At 34.2% G+C, this 17219-nt stretch overlaps 1 protein-coding gene across 2 annotated transcripts in view; it reads right to left on the bottom strand.

Annotated features, from left to right (window-relative positions):
- MSH3 (mutS homolog 3) overlaps window positions 1-17219 on the bottom strand; it is a 183549-nt gene that overhangs the window by 28374 nt on the left and 137956 nt on the right. For both annotated transcript variants that reach the window (XM_036847244.1, XM_036847245.1), the window contains exon 20: window positions 5119-5276. In XM_036847244.1, the coding sequence (XP_036703139.1) occupies window positions 5119-5276 (158 nt within the window). The remainder of the gene's footprint in view (window positions 1-5118; window positions 5277-17219) is intronic.

The raw sequence follows: 17219 nt of genomic DNA, 5'->3' as shown, positions 1-17219 counted from the left end.
ACAAAAACCAAGTCAATACTCAGCCATAAAAAAGAAAAAAATAATGCCATTTGCAGCAACGTAGATGGACCTAGAGATTAGCATACTAAGTGAAATAAGTCAGACAAAGACAAGTATATGATATCACTCATATGTGGAATCTAATTTTAAAAAATGATACAAATAACTTACTTACAAAACAGAAACAGACTCACAGATTTCAAAAACAAATTTATGGTTACCAAAGGGGAAATGAGTGGGGGAGGGATAAATTAGGAGCTTGTGATTAACATATACACACTACTATATATAAAATAGATAATCAACAAGGACCTACTGTATAGGTCCTATTGAATATTCTGTAATAACCTACATGGGTAAAGAATCTGAAAAGGAATGAATACATGTATAATTGAATCACTTTGCTGTACACCTGAAACTAACACAACACTGTAAATCAAAAAACCAAAAATAAAGTCAGGATCCATGGGGAAAAAATCACTCTCTTCCAGTAAATGCCGGCATTCTCCACCCAGATGCACAAACCACTGTCATCGCTGAAAACTCCATTTATCTCAGCCTCATATCCCATGTATCACCAAATCCTGTTGATTTATTTCCTGTTATTTATTACCTTTCAAATATGACTCCTTTCCATTTAAACACTACAACCCAGTCCAAACTACTGATACCTCTCACCAAGGCTACCGCAAGGGCCTACTGATAAGACTGCGCTGATCAACTGTGTCCTTCCTCCAAACATTCTCTGCATTTCAGCCAATGTAGATGTGATCATACCAAGCCCTGCTTAAAACCCTTCAATGGTTTCCCATGGCTCTTACACAAACTCCTAACACGGCCTACACTTTGTGTAACTTGCCCTTACCTATTGTCTTCAGCTTCATGGAGAATCTTACTCCCCTAGAGGGCCACCCTTCAGCTATTGTCTCACTATGGTTTTTTTTAATGTGAAACAACATTTGCGCATGCTGCTTTCTTGGTCTGAAATGCTCTTCTTTCCTTTGATTAGTTAACACCTCCTTCAGATTACACATCACTTGCTAAAGGAAGCCTTCTCCTGATGTTCCTGACCAGATCAGGTCCCAGCACCACAGGCTGCCACAGCCTCATATACCTAACCTTTGTAGACTTGTCACAGCTGCAATTTTTCATTTCTTTATACAATTTTTTTGTTTATGCTGATCTTCTCCATCAGGTAAACTTCATGGGAACAGAAACTATGATTGCTTTGTATTCTGAGTGCTTGTCATATGTTAGATGCCAAGTTAGTATGTGTTGGATGAATGAACAAATGAAAATGAATGGATAAAGATCCAAATTTGTTGAATTAATGCACTTTGTCCTTTTCCAGAAGGCTTATATTTGCTCTCACCGAATATACTTTATATAACTATTTTATATACATAGAACAGGTTCTATACATTGGTAAGAATGTTATTATAATTATATTATAATAATAATAATCCATTCCTGAACACCTGTCCCTTGCCTAACTCCGTTATAAAAGCTGGATAAAATCAAATTCATACTTTGTTTTGCTTGTAATTATGGCCATGAGACACAGCGCTGGTTAGTGAAATGTAAGTGAAAGTTTTCTGGGAGGCTTCTGAAAAGGTACTGATTTCCTGAAAAAAAGGAGAAGTTTTTGCATTCCTTTTCCCTTTTTCCTCATATGAATATCAATGTGATGTCTGGAGTCACAGCAACCATCTTGCAACTATGAGGAGAAGACAACAAAACTGCAGAGCCACTGAAACATCAGAAGTGGTCATCTATTTCAAGCTTCCTTGTTAAATGAGAAAAGTAAACCTTTATTTTCTTTTCTATTACTTGTATCTAAAAACATTCCTGATATTCTGCTAACAAGATTCTCTTCCAGACAAATTACCTTACATTGCCCAAGATATTTTTTCTCTTTCTATTTTTCTCTTTTTTATCTTTTTTCTATTGATGAAATTTCTCTGTCACTCCTCCTAATAATGTAACCAAAATAAAATACCTAGTATTTTTTCTTAGGAAATAGAAAATTAATTATAATGTTAAAAACTAAAGAAATATTTTTAAAATTTATTATATTGAGTTCATTTACAAATATATGGAGATCAAAATAACATGTTTGGTGATATGGCATCAAATATTGGGTTGGCCAAAAAGTGTCTTCGGTTTTTAAGTAAAAATAAAAGACACATTTTTCATTTTCACCAAGAACTTTATTGAACAACATATTTACTGTTTTGTTCCTCTACCTTCTGCCATTTTTCAGGCAACTTCATAATTCCATCTTCCCAAAACTTTTTATCTTTTCGAGCAAAGAACTGTTTACAGTCTTCCAGGGAATTGACATTTTTTCCTTTAAGAAAATTTTGTAAAGACTGAAATAAATGGAAATCTGAAGGTGCAATGTCTCATGAATACGGTGGATGAATTAGAACTTCCCGGCCAAGCTGTAACAGTTTTTGCCTGGTCATCAAAGAAACATGTGGTCTTGCGTTATCCTGATGGCAGACAATGCATTTTCTGTTGACTAATTATGGACACTTTTCATAGAGTGCTGCTTTCAGTTGGTCTAACTGGGAGCAGTACTTGTTGGAATTAATTGTTTGGTTTTCCAGAAGGAGCTCATAATAGAGGACTCCCTTCCAATTGCACGATGCACACAGTACATCACCTTCTTTGGATGTAGACCATCCTTTGCTGTGGTTGGTGGTGGTTCATTTCGCTTGTCCCACGATCTCTTGCATTCCACATGATTGTACAATATCCACTTTTCATCGCCCGTCACAACTTGTTTTAAAAACAGAACATTTTCATTACGTTTCAGTAGAGAATCGGATGCGGAAATACAGTCAAGAAGGTTTTTTTTCACTTAACTTACGTGGATCCCAAACATCAAAGCGATTAACATAACCAAGCTGGTGCAAATGATTTTCAATGCTTGATTTGGATATTTTGAGTATGTCGGGCATCTCCCACGTGGTATAACGTTGATTGTTCTCATTGAATGTCTCGATTTGATCGCTATCAACTTCTACTGGTCTACCTGACCGTGGAGCATTGTCCAGCAAGAAATCTCCAGCACAAAACTTCACAAACCACTTTTGACACATTTGATCAGTCACAGCATCTTCTCCATACATGCAAAAATCTTTTTTTGCGTTTCAGTTGCCTTTTTACCTTTCTTGAAATAATAAAGCATAATACGCTGAAAATGTTGCTTTCTTCTTCCATCTTCAATATTAAAATGGCTACACAAAAATTCACCAATTTTGATGTTTTTTTAAAAATGCATGCTGAGGGGCTTCCCTGGTGGTGCAGTGGTTGAGAATCTGCCTGCCAGTGCAGGGGACACGGGTTCGAGCCCTGGTCTGGGAGGATCTCAGGTGCCGCGGAGCGACTAGGCCCGTGAGCCACAACTGCTGAGCCTGCGCGTCTGGAGCCTGTGCTCCGCAACAAGAGAGGCCGCGATGGTGGGAGGCCCGCGCACCGCGATGAAGAGTGGCCCCCGCTTGCCGCAACTAGAGAGAGCCCTCGCACAGAAACGAAGACCCAACACAGCCAAAAATAAATAAATAAAAATAAATAAATTTATAAAAAAAAAAAAAATGCATGCTGATATGACAGCTGTCACAATACAACCTAACAAAATTGTCTCAAATGAAGTTAAAGACAGCTAAGAACTACTACAGCCATCTTACGGTAAAAAAGTAACAAACCTTTTAGCCAACCCAACAGAATTTAGGTTGCTTTGCTTTTGTTCATTCTCTGATTAAAAACCAAGCCTTAAAGTGTTTTAATGTCTACTCAACTACATGAACCTTAGCATGTGATATATTCTGATGTGTTCAAGGGTCAAATATTAAATAAGTAGGAAAATAAATCAGACACTCTACACATATACTTTGACTATACACTATAGACTATATTTACTTTTTTCTAAAAATGTAAGTGTAAGAAGTATAAATAATATTTTAAGAACTGATAAATCTGAGTAAATAGATTAAACTATAAATCCTAATTGGTGAGACCACGATATTTCACCTATATTCCTAATATGGCATGCAATTTAGGTTTATAGGTTGAGGGTAAGTCTTAGCCAGTTGCATGTTATGTCCTTAGAGCAAAAAAGAATATGAATTAAATTATCTTGGGCCAGTGCCTTTTCCAGTCTGTTGTCAGTTCCCGACCTATAAAATAAGGAGGGTAGACTAGGTTGCAGACTGCTCTATAGAGCCTAGGAGCCAAGTTTCCAAGCCTTCTACCTCTTTTTTTTTTTGAAATTAAGAAAAATTTTATTTTATATTGCAGTATAGTTGATTTACAATGTTGTGTTAGTTTTAGGTGTACAGCAAAGTGATTTAGTTATACATATATCTATGCTTCTTCAGATTCTTTTCCCATATAGGTTATTACAGAGTATTGAGTAGAGTTCCCTGTGCTGTACAGTAGGTCCTTGTTGTTTATCTATTTTATATATAGTAATGTGTATATGTTAATCCCAACCTCCTAATTTATCCCTCCCTCCACCTTTCCCCTTTGGTAACCATAAGTTTGTTTTCTAAGTCTGTGAGTCTGTTTCTGTTCTGTAAATAAGTTCATTTGTATCATTTTTTAGATTCCACATATAAGTGATATATAATATTTATCTTTGTCTGACTTACTTCACTTAATATGATAATTTCTAGGTCCATCCATGTTGCTGCAAATGGCATTATTTCATTCTTTTTTATGGCTGAGTAATATTCCATTGTATATATGTACCACATCTTCTTTATCCATTCATCTGTCGATGGACATTTAGGTTCAAGCCTTCTACCTCTGATTAAGGCAGAGCAGATCTGCTTTTATCTGTTTAATTTTCAACTTCTACAAATAATTTCCTTTAAGAAAGAACTCGGTAACTAAAAACAAGTTGAAAATGACCAGACAAAATGATCTCCTAGGTCTCTTCTGATATTAATTTCATGATGAAATGATTTCTTTAAGTTCCTAAATTGTAAATAGCAAAATCCTATATAACAAATCTGTTCACCTAACTATGTACGTAAGAAGAAAATTCATGTGACGATGTGGGCTTGATTTATTGTCAGAAATATATTCAAATAGAACTAATGTTTTTACCTTGTGAAAATGCCATCCACAATTCCAATTGTTGCTTCCTCTGCCGGAACATAGGAGCCAATCTGAGCCATGATAGTAATCAATGCAACTTGCTTTATGTAGGAGCTCTTTCCACCCATGTTTGGTCCAGTAATTATCATTACTCTCTCTGAGTCCCCCTAGAAAATTAAAAAGTAATTTCACTTATTGTACTAGAGGGGCTTCTATGTAATAGCTACAATTTATTCCATAAATGAGAATGCATTAGGCAACAGATTAAGGTGTGGTGTTTAAATATGTCACCCATTAAGTATCACAAAGGGAAAGAGGACCTCTTTGTCTTCACTTCAACTGTGCTATTACAGAACAGTGAAGTCTTAGCAGCACATATGGTTGTTTCTGGACTTAAAAAAGGAAATAACAAGAAGCAACCTAAACGAGATAAATACTATGGCTTTCTCTTTAAATAATCATTAATCTGCCTATGTCTGTTTTTTATATTACTTACATTTAAAATCTATCAATTTCCATTTGTCCATACTAAAATTATAGGTATTACACATTTAATTGCAGAAAGCCCTAATCTGGGTTGGTAGCACATGAATATTTTCAGTTAAAGAGGGATAACTGCTGAAGGGATGGATAATACCAAATTCTAGATATTGGTTTTATCAGGATTTAATTACTCACTGGTATTTCACCAGAATAAGTCAAAATGGGAGAAAAGCTGCAACACTTGCAATGATTTAATTTCTAGAACTTACCTGTATTAACTAATTCTAGTACTTGCCATGTATAGACTACATCCTAAGAGAAACTGTCCAGCTGCAGCCCTCTGCAGAGGAGTTAGCCTAAGGCATCCATGTGCTATGCTATGTGAGCCCACCACTCTTGGCAATACCTGCCTGGTCAAGAGTAACCAATTGGTAACTGAACAACAGCCTAAGAGGTGGCTTCACATATGGGTCTTCTGAAACTAATGAACTAATCTCTTGGGAGCTGAAATCGAGAACCAGGGAGAGGTTCAGTCAAACTGGAGGAGAGGTTGAAAAGAAACACAAAATGAGGCTGCAAGGCACTGGGGACCATGAGTAAGAAGTTATGAGTAACCAAAAGGTAGGGCAGGGAAAGAAAAAATAGAGAAGAGCCAAGAGGAATTAAGAAACTTCATGCAAATAATGGGGGCACTAGCGTAAAGCATTAGAAAGTCTTACTATTAAAGGTATTAAAAAGTAAACCTGTTCCGTCTCTAAAGATGTCCCATATCCTTATTAACCATACATTTCCAGTCTCCCTAAAGCCAAGGTATACTAGAGATCTTGCTCTTCCTGTGTGATTCCTTTCTCTTAGGATTACATATGGCTTTATAATGAGCCTCATGAATCTCCATTACTTGAAGGAACTTGAGTGAATCTGTGTTTCTTGGAACAGAAAGAGCCTAGCACAGTAAGAGCAAAGGAAACAAACTTGGTACAAGTAGAATGATAAAACTTATGATTAAAATTTTAAAAATTCTCCTACAGATGTTAAAAAATAATAAGCCTATTATAAACAAATGAACATTTGGCATATGAAATGTTTTGAAAATTCAAATTAAATGAACAGATTTCTTTTTTAAAATTGACTGAAATTCCACAAGAAATAGAAAATCTGAATAATCCTATACCTATTAAAGAATTAAATCTGTAATTAAAAGCCCTTCCAAAAGAAAAACCCCAAACCCAGATAACTTCCCCACTGAATTCTTGCAAACATATAAGAAAGAAATAGCACCAATCTTACAAAAAGTCTTCTAGAGAAGAGAACAAGAGGGAACTCTTCCCAAATCATTTCAGAAAGCCAACATAATCTTGACATCAAAACCTGACAAGAGCATTACAAGAAAAAAAAAATTACAGGTCAGTTTCATCCATAAATATATAATATATGCAAGACTCCTTAATAAAATATTAATAAGACAATCCAAGGATATACAAACCATTTAGAATTTTTGAGGAATACAAGGTTGGTTTAATATTCAAAAGCCAATCAACGTAATTCACCACATTAACAGAATAAAGAAATCATATGATGCTCTCCAGTGACACACAGAAAGCATTTGATAAAATTCAATATCCATTCATTTAAAAAATTGCAGGAAAAGGAAATAAAAGGTATAAGAATTGGAAAGAAAATGATGAAACTGTCATTATTCCTACATAAAGGAATAATGACATACAGGAAAAACTGTGTTTCCAGAAAAATCTAAAGTAATCTATGAAAATAATTAGAATTGACAAATGAATTGAGCAAGGAAGGGCTCGGGGCATAAGTTCAGTATTCAAATGCCAACTTTATTTCTACATTTTAGCAACAAGTAATTGCAAATTTTAAAAATTTAATGATATAATTTACCATAGTATCAAAAGAAATCAAATACCTAGGAATAAACCTAACAAAATGACCAAGACTTCTAAAGAGAAAACTACAAAACATTATTGAAAGAAATTAAAGAAGGCCTAAGTTAAATTAAAGAAAGCACCATGTTCATAGAATAGAAGGCTCAATATTGTAATGCTACAATAATTAAACTAGTGTGATTCCGGCACAGACACAAATAGACCAGTGGAACACAATACAGTCCAGAACAGACTGACATGTATACAGTTTCCTGACTTATGACAAAAGTGACACTGTAGCACAGTGGACAAAGGATGTTCCTTTTAATGACTGGTGCTGAGTCAAAAAGATATCCATATAGAAAAATTTTAAATCTTGATTTCTTAAGTTACATCATAAAAATCAATTCCAGGTGGATTATAGATTTCTAAGACAGGGAAAAACTATAAGGTTATTAGACAATAACATATGACCTTGGGGTAGATGAAGATTTCGTAAGCTGATCATGAATCACAATTAACTGTAAAGAAAAACGTTGAAAATTAGAGTACATTAATATTAAGAACTTTTATTCATTAAAAGATGTCATTAAGAGAATGAAAAATTATGGAATAGAAGATATACGCACTAAGTATTTCCCAAAGACTTGAATACAGTATACATAATGAACTCCCACAAATCAAAAGAAAGACAACCTCAAGAAATACGGCTGGAAAAAAAAATTTGTAAATGACAAGAGAGGGACTGCCCTGGTGGTCCAGTGGTAAAGAATCCGTCCTGCAATGCAGGGGATGCGGGTTCGATCCCTGGTTGGGGAACTAAGATCCCATGTGCCATGGGGCAACTAAGCTCATGTGCCACAACTGCTGAGCTTGTTGAGCGCCTCAACTAGAGAGCCCTGCATGCTGCAAACTACAGAGCCCATGTGCTCTGGAGCCCGTGTGCCACAACTACAGAGAGAAAACCTGCAAGCCACAACTAGACAGAAGCCCATGTGCTGCAGTGCAAGATCCCGCAGGCCACAACAAAGACCTCGCAGTGCCACAACTAAAGACCCGATGCAGCCTAAATGAATGAATAAATGAATAAATAAATAAATAAATAAATTAATTAATTAATGACAAGAGAAAAAACACAAATGGCCCAGTAAGATGACATTCTACTTCAAATCATTAAGAAAATGTAAACCAAATCAGAGAGACCACATCACTTCACTAAATGGCTAAAGTTAAAACCAAAAACTGCCAGTATTAAGCTTTGGCAAAGATGCAAAACAACTAGAATTTTTATATACTGCTACTGGGGAAGTAAATTGTACACTATTTTGGAAAACTGTTTGGCAGAATCTATTAAAGCTGAAAGTAAACATATCTGAACAATTCTGCTCTTAGGTACATGTCTAACAGAAATGTATATGATGTATATTAAAAAAAAAATGTAAAAGAATGTTCACAGTAATACTTTTCATAATAGTACTAAATTGGAAGTAACTCAAATGTTTATCAATAGAACAGAAAAGTTATCATGTATTTATACAATGAAATTCTCTATGACAATGGAAATAAACAATATGCAAAAAATATAGATGAACTGCAAAAAACCAATGTTGAATCAAAGAAGCCAGACACAAGGAGTATATATTGAATGTCTCTATTAATATAAGGCTCAAAAACAAGCAAAAATAACCAAAATTATTATACTTTGGTAAAGAAATTAGGACAGTGATTACCTTTCAGGGGGGAAGTAGCTACTGGGAGGCCCTCTCATACTCTGCAAGTGGAGCTTTTAGAATGTGTTCATTTCCATTCTATTGTTCTACTTCTCGACCTGGTTTTGGGATACTTAAATGGGTATACTTTGTGAAAATTCACTAAGCTGTACACTTATGATTTGTGCATAATTCTGTATATTTCAATAAAGGTTATTTTAAAAAGGAAATGAATATATTCTCACAAATTAATCTACCAAGCAATACAATTCCAGAAGTTAATTTTGAAATTTCTTTGATAGATTAAAAAAAACAAACAAAAAAAAAACAAAGAAAAGTCAATACAATTTTGAAGAACCACAATTGTGAGAGGAAACTTTGTAATAAAGCTATAGTAATTAAAAGTGCAATATTGTTTTAGGCACAGGTAAACATAGCAGTAACAGAAAGCCCGGACACAAAGCTATACATGGCACTTGGTATTTTGCTTATTTTATAAATAAGCAAAAAAGATACCATGGTTCAATAAACAATGGTGGGACAACTGGGTATCCATATGATAATAGAGTTAGGCTTGAATCTCACAGAGTCCCTAAATCGAATCTAGATGGATGAAAGAAAGAAATGTGAAAAACAAATCTTAAACTTTTAGAAGAAAACATGGGAGAATGACTTAATGACATGAAGGTAGAGAATGATTTACTGAACAAGATAGGAAAAGCAACACAAAAATATAAATCATACAGGAAAAGACTAATACATTTGATTAAATTTTTAAAACCGCTGTTAAAAGCAGTCATCAAACACAAAATGAAAAGGCATATAACAAAGAAGTAGTATTCCTACTTATTAATAATACCAAAACAATGGAAAAATGGGCAAAGGACACGAATATGATATTTATAGAAAAAAGAAACATGAAAGACCAAAAAAACATGTTAATCAGGGAAAGGAAAATGAAATCAGCAGTATTTTTCAAGGGACCTATTCCTTACATTCATATGAGAAAATAAAGAAATATCCACAGTGAAAATTTTTGAAGGAATAATTTTAAGAAATAACTTTTTACATTCATCATACCATCAAAAAGTTTAAAAGTCTGTTTACATAGCATGTTGGCAAGAATGTGGACAGCAATTTGGAAATGTTTACTGACGTTAAAGAGTCCATATACTGGTACATATGACACAGCAACTCCTCTTTTAGAAATCTAGGAAAATGCACAAGCGCTCAAAAAGACATTTATAAAGCCGTTCACTCTAATACTGCTTGTATTCGTAATAGACAAAAAATAGAAATTGTCTATCACTAGGAAAATGAAAAGATCTACTTTGTACAATTATTAAAACAATTATTTACAAGGTAGAATACAATAAGATAGGTTCAGTGGCACATATTTATGTAAATTTTAAGTATATACAAAAATATTTATATAGTATTAAGATACATCTATATCAAAGAATAAAAGCCATGCATAAGGATAATAAATAACATCAGGGTAATGGTTGCCAATGATGGTAGGAGGTAAAGAGGGAGGAAAAGAGATGGCAGTTAATTACATATGACCTTAGCTCTACGTATACTATTTTATTCACTTTAAAAAAACCCTAAATTATTACAAAATGTCAATCTCTATGATATCTGAGTGAGGGGTAAATGAATGTTATACTGTTATCTATACCTTTCCACTTGTTTGAAATATCAGGTAGTTGAAAGTTATTTAAGTGAATTACTTTAAGATTTAATTATTTCATGGATAATCATGAACAATCAAGTAACTCTTTGCAAAAACACGTATAATTTCAGAAAAATTCACATAAGTTCCAAACGACATTTTGTTATTTGGATTTCCAGCATATTATACAAAAACAAAGTACTATAGAAAAGCACATAATGGAAAGTGAAAGAATATAACACAAAGGAGATAACATACAGAAGGGTTACACGTGCCATGCTAAGGCCCCCTGAACTGAGAAGGCATTGTTTATGGAGCTGCCTGAAGCGGAACTACCAAATTCAATGAGCACGTGAGGGTGGCCAATGGGAATGCAGGAGCAGAAATTTTTTTTTAATCAGTAATTAAGGAAAGCTATAAGAAAAACATACACCTTTTATCTTGTAGACAACCTTACTCCTCCCAATGCCTTGAAAAATAAAAGTAATTATACTTATTGTTCGATTCCATTTTTTCAACCAGTGAAAATCAATAAATTTGACAGGGTATCTTAAAAAAATCTTAATTTAATAACTAAACATTTTAGTAAATAAGATCTATAATGATAAAGCAAAATATAATAGTATGTGTAGTTAGAAGATGATATCAAGTTTCTGGCTTTGCCATTAACTAGGTAGGTACATCTCATTTCCTCATCTGTAAGAATGAGTAACAGAAATCTTGGCCTTACATGAATTTTGTGAAATTTAAAGTAAATAAGAAAACGAAATATGAAATTCCTTCAAAATTATAAATGCTGTAACAATTTTTGCAAATCATGTTTCTTAAAACTAAGCCACAAGAAGAAAAAGTCACAACACACTCTAATTGAAACAGAAAAAATGAATTAAAGGAAATGGATAAAAGGAAATGAAAGTAAGTTTGCCTTAGGCTTAACGTAAAAGTCAAATGTGAAACTTATTGGAAGAGTTTGATAAGTAAAATAAGTATGTGTATGGTACTTACACAAATTAAAATGTTACTCTCTTTTGGATTTAAATTGCATATAAGTTAGCGAAAAATGAATAAGCAAATCTGGTACTTCCCATTATTTTCAAAAGGAATGACATTTTCCTTTTACACTGAACTACACAGAAACTGCTGGTGTTTAGAACCACATGATCACGTACATGTTCCTTGAATACTTCATCTCTCCAGCATTCAATACAGGATAACAAAGTTTTTAATTTATTTGATTTCAGAGCCAATTGATACACAAAAATCAATTCTTTGTATATATAGAGAAAAATATCACATAAAAACTTAGACTTCAGAGTTCTAATATTTAAATAATGTTTATTTAGCTGGAAAACAAGTCTCTTTCCCTGACACTATACACCAGTAAGTGATGAATGACTGATAAAACAAAATGACCCTTAGAGATCTTCTTTAACCAGGTAGCAGGTATCCACCAAAGCCTTATCAAAAACATCAGACTTAATAGTCAAATATTAAAAGCATTTCCTTTAGATCAATCATGACAAGATGTCCACTATTACTGCTTTTATTCAACCTTACGCTGGAGGCCCCAGGCAGCATAACATGACATTGAAAAAAATAAAAGTTATAATTATGGACTAAAAAGAACAAAACAAAATTGTCATTCACAGACACATGATGGTTTACAAAGATAACCAAGAAGAATGGCTAGACGAATTATTATAATTAATGTGATAGTCTAACAAGGTGGCTAGATTTAAGATCAAAGTGCAAAATAAACTTCATTTTTCTATAAGAGCAACAAATAATTAGGAAATAATTGTAAAAAAGTGGTGTGATGAATTGGGAGATTGGGATTGATGTATATACACTAATATGTATAAAATGGATAACTAATAAGAACCTGCTGTATAAAAAAATAAATAAAATAAAATTCAAAAATTCCAAAATAAAAGTTATGACCTACATAGCAACAAAGGAATACTTAGTAATAAATATGATAAAGATGTAAAAACACCTTTATGAAAATAATTTTTTACTTTTCTTGAGAGGACTTAAAGAAAACCAAAATAAGTATATACTACATTCATAGAGGAACAAATTTATATGCCACATCTATATCATAAAGATGCCAACCTTCTCCCAAAGTGATCCCTAGGGTCAATACAATTCCAATAAAAATCTCAATTTTTTTCCCCCCCAAAGAACTAGTTAAGTTGACCCTAAAATGAAATGGAGAAGCAAATGCTAAGGAAAACTCAAGATAGGTGGGGAGATGTAAAACATTATTTAAATGCTATAGTAAATAAAACTGTGTGATTTCGGCTTAGGAACCAAAAACAAAACAACAACAACCAAAAAAAAAAAAAAAAAAAAACTGACCAGTGAAAAATAATAGAGTCCAAAACAGTTCCATGAAAATATGAAAAGTTAATATATGACAGAAATAATTCTGCAGATTGATGGGAAAGAATGGATTATTTGAAAGTTGATGTAGGACAACGGATTATATAGAAAGATATGAGATTGGAATCCCACCTCACACAAGGTATAAAAATAGATTTTAGGTTGATTGATTAAGGACCTAAACCTGAAAAGTAAAACTTAAGAAATTAGAGGTGAATACTTTATAAACTTTATAAAGATTGGTCAAAAAGATTAATATATAACCCAAGTTTATAAAGTATATAGAACTTAACATTTCAAAAAGTCATTTGCACTCTCTGTAAAACTAGTCAGGAATATGTGACTGTCTTTCCTCTCCAGTTCCCAAGATGACATAGCAAGTACATACATGATCAAGGAATTTCACCTATCTAATGTGTTTATCTGTCTTTTAGTGAGGATCATATGTATTTGAGGCACCACACATCAAAGGGTCCCAGATATGAAAGATACATTAAATTTATCTGGAAGACCAGTTTGGATGAGTAAGCATTCTAACAGAATAGCCAGAAGCCAGAAGTTGGCAAAAAACCACTACGCACTCTGGAGTTTACTGAAGTTACTAGTAATGCACCCAACAGGACTGGCCTAGACAGTGCCTAAACCTGTGGTAGCATCAAGCAAGATGCCATGCACAGAGCAAGTTCTCAAGAAACCACACATGGATGGGTGGATGGATGGATGGATGGATGAATGAATGACAGAGAACAAAAGCTGAGGTACGGCACCAAGGAGACTGTTTCTGGATAGCATCTATTACTCTGATGAACCTTTGGAGAGGCTAGAATTTCATTCTTTAAAGTTTTTACCTTAGTATTGGCAATGTCTGGATAGCATGTCATAAGATCTTAGTATTGTGTACTAAGAGTCAAAACACTGAATTTAAATCAGTAAGTTTTAAGATAGCTAATCAAGTTCCACATTTAATGCCATATTCTGTGGGAGAAAAAAAGAGGTAGAGATAAAAAAAAAAAATAAAAGGTAAACTTTAAGGTATCATAAGAAAATCACAGACAACAAGTGCCAGGCACTGTGCTCAAGATTTTATACTTGTCATCTCATCCAGTTCTCACAACAGTCTCATGGGGCAATACTAGTATTGTTGTATTTTCATGTTACAGGTGAGGAAAGAAAGGCTTGGAGAAGCTAACTATTACCTTGCCCAGTAATGCGGAGCTACTAAGTAGTAGAACTGGGATGCTAAGTGAAGACCACCCTGACAGATGTCTCAAAGGGAACCCCTACTCAATGACAAGAAATCACGGTCACCACTAGATAGGAGTGCTGCTCTAGCTCAGAGCCAGCATCCTTGGATTTCTCACTGGGTAAACTACAGTGATGATCAGTCAGAATATCCCTGAAGTCAGGAGATGCATAGCAGAAAAAAAAAAAAAAAAAGCTAAAATTGTTCAATGTTAACTTCCAAGACTTGAGTATCACCTAATTTTCTGCAAAAACTGCTTTCTTCCTTGACAAGTACAGATGTTGACATCTATCCTTTAAAAAGAATCATGGTAGAACTATTTTTATAATAGCTGCAGACTGCTGAAAAAGTTCAACAGTTTCAAAGTGTTTTATTCCCTGAAAATGTCAATCAATGGCACGTTACAGTAAGAGACTCCTCAGTGAAAGCTTCGTCCAGACAAGCTCTCAGCCAAATCCTTGCACTTTTAACCCAAGGCGAATGCCAAACAGAAAGGGGGAGAATGAGGCTGGAGAGAAGTACAGGCTGTATGCTGAGATACCAAGATAAAAGTCCAAATCCTTCCAACATCTACATGCTTTCCAATTTACGTTCCACTGAGAGCTAGTTGTTACTCTGCCCAACCCCTTCATTTTATAGATGAAGAAATCAAGACCCAGCGAGTATGGTGGCCTATCTGAGATGACAGTAAACTAACAGCAGAGCAGGATTTGAATTTACATCTCCCATCACAGTCAGGCACTTTCCCACTACACTCATGTACGAAAAAGTAGTACACGATAAGAATTTTTTTAAAAAGGAAGAGAGAAAGTGCTAGAATAGAAAGAAATTATTTCTGGCCATAGTGATGGGGAAGGCTCTAAGGAGGCAGCAGCATATTTTGGGTCTTGAAGGCTGAGTAGTTCAATCACTGGAGATGAGTAATAGATAGGAAAAGAGAAGAGGAACATTCTGCACAGGTCAGAACACTTTAAAAAGCAGTTATCCTTGACATGCAAATTCATGAAGTGTTCCATATTTTTAATCTATGATGAAGGAGGAAAGAATATACAATGGAGAAAAGACAGTCTCTTCAATAAATGGTGCTGAGAAAACTGAACAGCTACGTGTAAAAAAAAAAAAAAAGAAATGAGAACATTCTCTAACACCATACACAAAATAAACTCAAAATGGAATAAAGACCTAAATGTAAGACCGGATACTATAAAACTCTTAGAGGAAAACATAGGCAGAACACTCTCTAACATAAATTGCAGCAAGATCTTTTTTGATCCACCTCTGAGTGAATGAGATTAAAAACAAAAATAAATGAATGGGACCTAATAAAAGCTTTTGCACAGCAAAGGAAATCATCAACAAAACGAAAAGAAAACGCAGAGAATGGGAGAAAATATTTGCAAACGAAGCGACTGACAAGGGATTTATCTCCAAAATATACAAAGAGCTCATGCAGCTCAATATCAAAAAAAAAACCCAATCAAAAAGTGGGTGGAAGATCTAAACAGACATTTCTCCAAAGAAGACATACAGATGGCCAAGAAGCTCATGAAAAGATGCTCAACATCACTAATTATTAGAGAAATGCAAATCAAAACTACAATGAGGTATCACTTCACACTGGTCAGAATGACCATCATCAAAAAATCTACAAACAATAAATGCTGGAGAGGGTGTGGAGAAAAGGGAACCCTCTTGCACTGTTGGTGGGAATGTAAATTGATACAGCCACTATGGAGAACAGTATGAAGGTTCCTTAAAAAACTAAAAATAGAGCTACCATATGATCCAGCAATCCCATTCCTGGGCATATATCCAGAGGAAACCATAACTGAAAAGGATGCATGCACCCCAATGTTCTTTGCAGCACCATTTACAATAGCCAGGTCATGGAAGCAACCTAAATGTCCATCAACAGAGGAAAGGATAAAGAAGATGTGGTACATACATACAATGGAATATTGCTCAGCCATAAAAAGGAAAGAAATTGGGTCATTTGTAGAGATGCGGATGGACCTAGAGACTGTCAGAGTGAAGTAAGTCAGAAAGAGAAAAACAAATATCATATGATATCACGTATATGTGGAATCTAAAGAAATGGTACAAATGAACCTATTTTCAAAACAGAAGTTGAGTCACAGATGTAGAAAATAAACTTGTGGTTCCCAGGGGGGGAAGGGGGGGCGATAAATTGGGAGATTGGGATTGACATATACACACTACTATATATAGAGTAGATAAATAATAAGAACCTACATATACACACTACTATATATAGAATAGATAAATAATAATAATAAGAAGAAGAAGAAGAACCTAGCACAGGGAACTCTATTCAATTCTCTGAAAGGACCTGTATGGAAATAGAATCTAAAAGAGTGGATATATGTGTATGTATAACTGACTCACTTTGCTGTACAGCAGAAACTAACACAACATTAGTTAATCCACTATACACCAATAAAAAAAATTAATTAAAAAAAGAGTTTAAAAAAAACCTGTTGATTTAGGAAAAAAAAAAAAAAAAAAAAAGCAGTTTATCCAGGAAGAAAGGAGCACAAGAAGACAGAAGTGATAGAAAATAACATTCAAATGCCATTAATATTTCCTCCAATCATTAACAATATATGATGATCATGCTATGTGAAAAACACATTTATAGTGATTCTCACTGAGGATAAACTGGAGACTGGCACAAAGACTCTTGTACAACCAAAGCTGTAAGAAAGATCCAC

This window comes from Balaenoptera musculus, chromosome 3, assembly GCF_009873245.2.
Source record: "Balaenoptera musculus isolate JJ_BM4_2016_0621 chromosome 3, mBalMus1.pri.v3, whole genome shotgun sequence".
NCBI classification, from domain to species: domain Eukaryota; kingdom Metazoa; phylum Chordata; class Mammalia; order Artiodactyla; family Balaenopteridae; genus Balaenoptera; species Balaenoptera musculus.
This window is presented reverse-complemented; position numbering and strand designations above follow the sequence as displayed.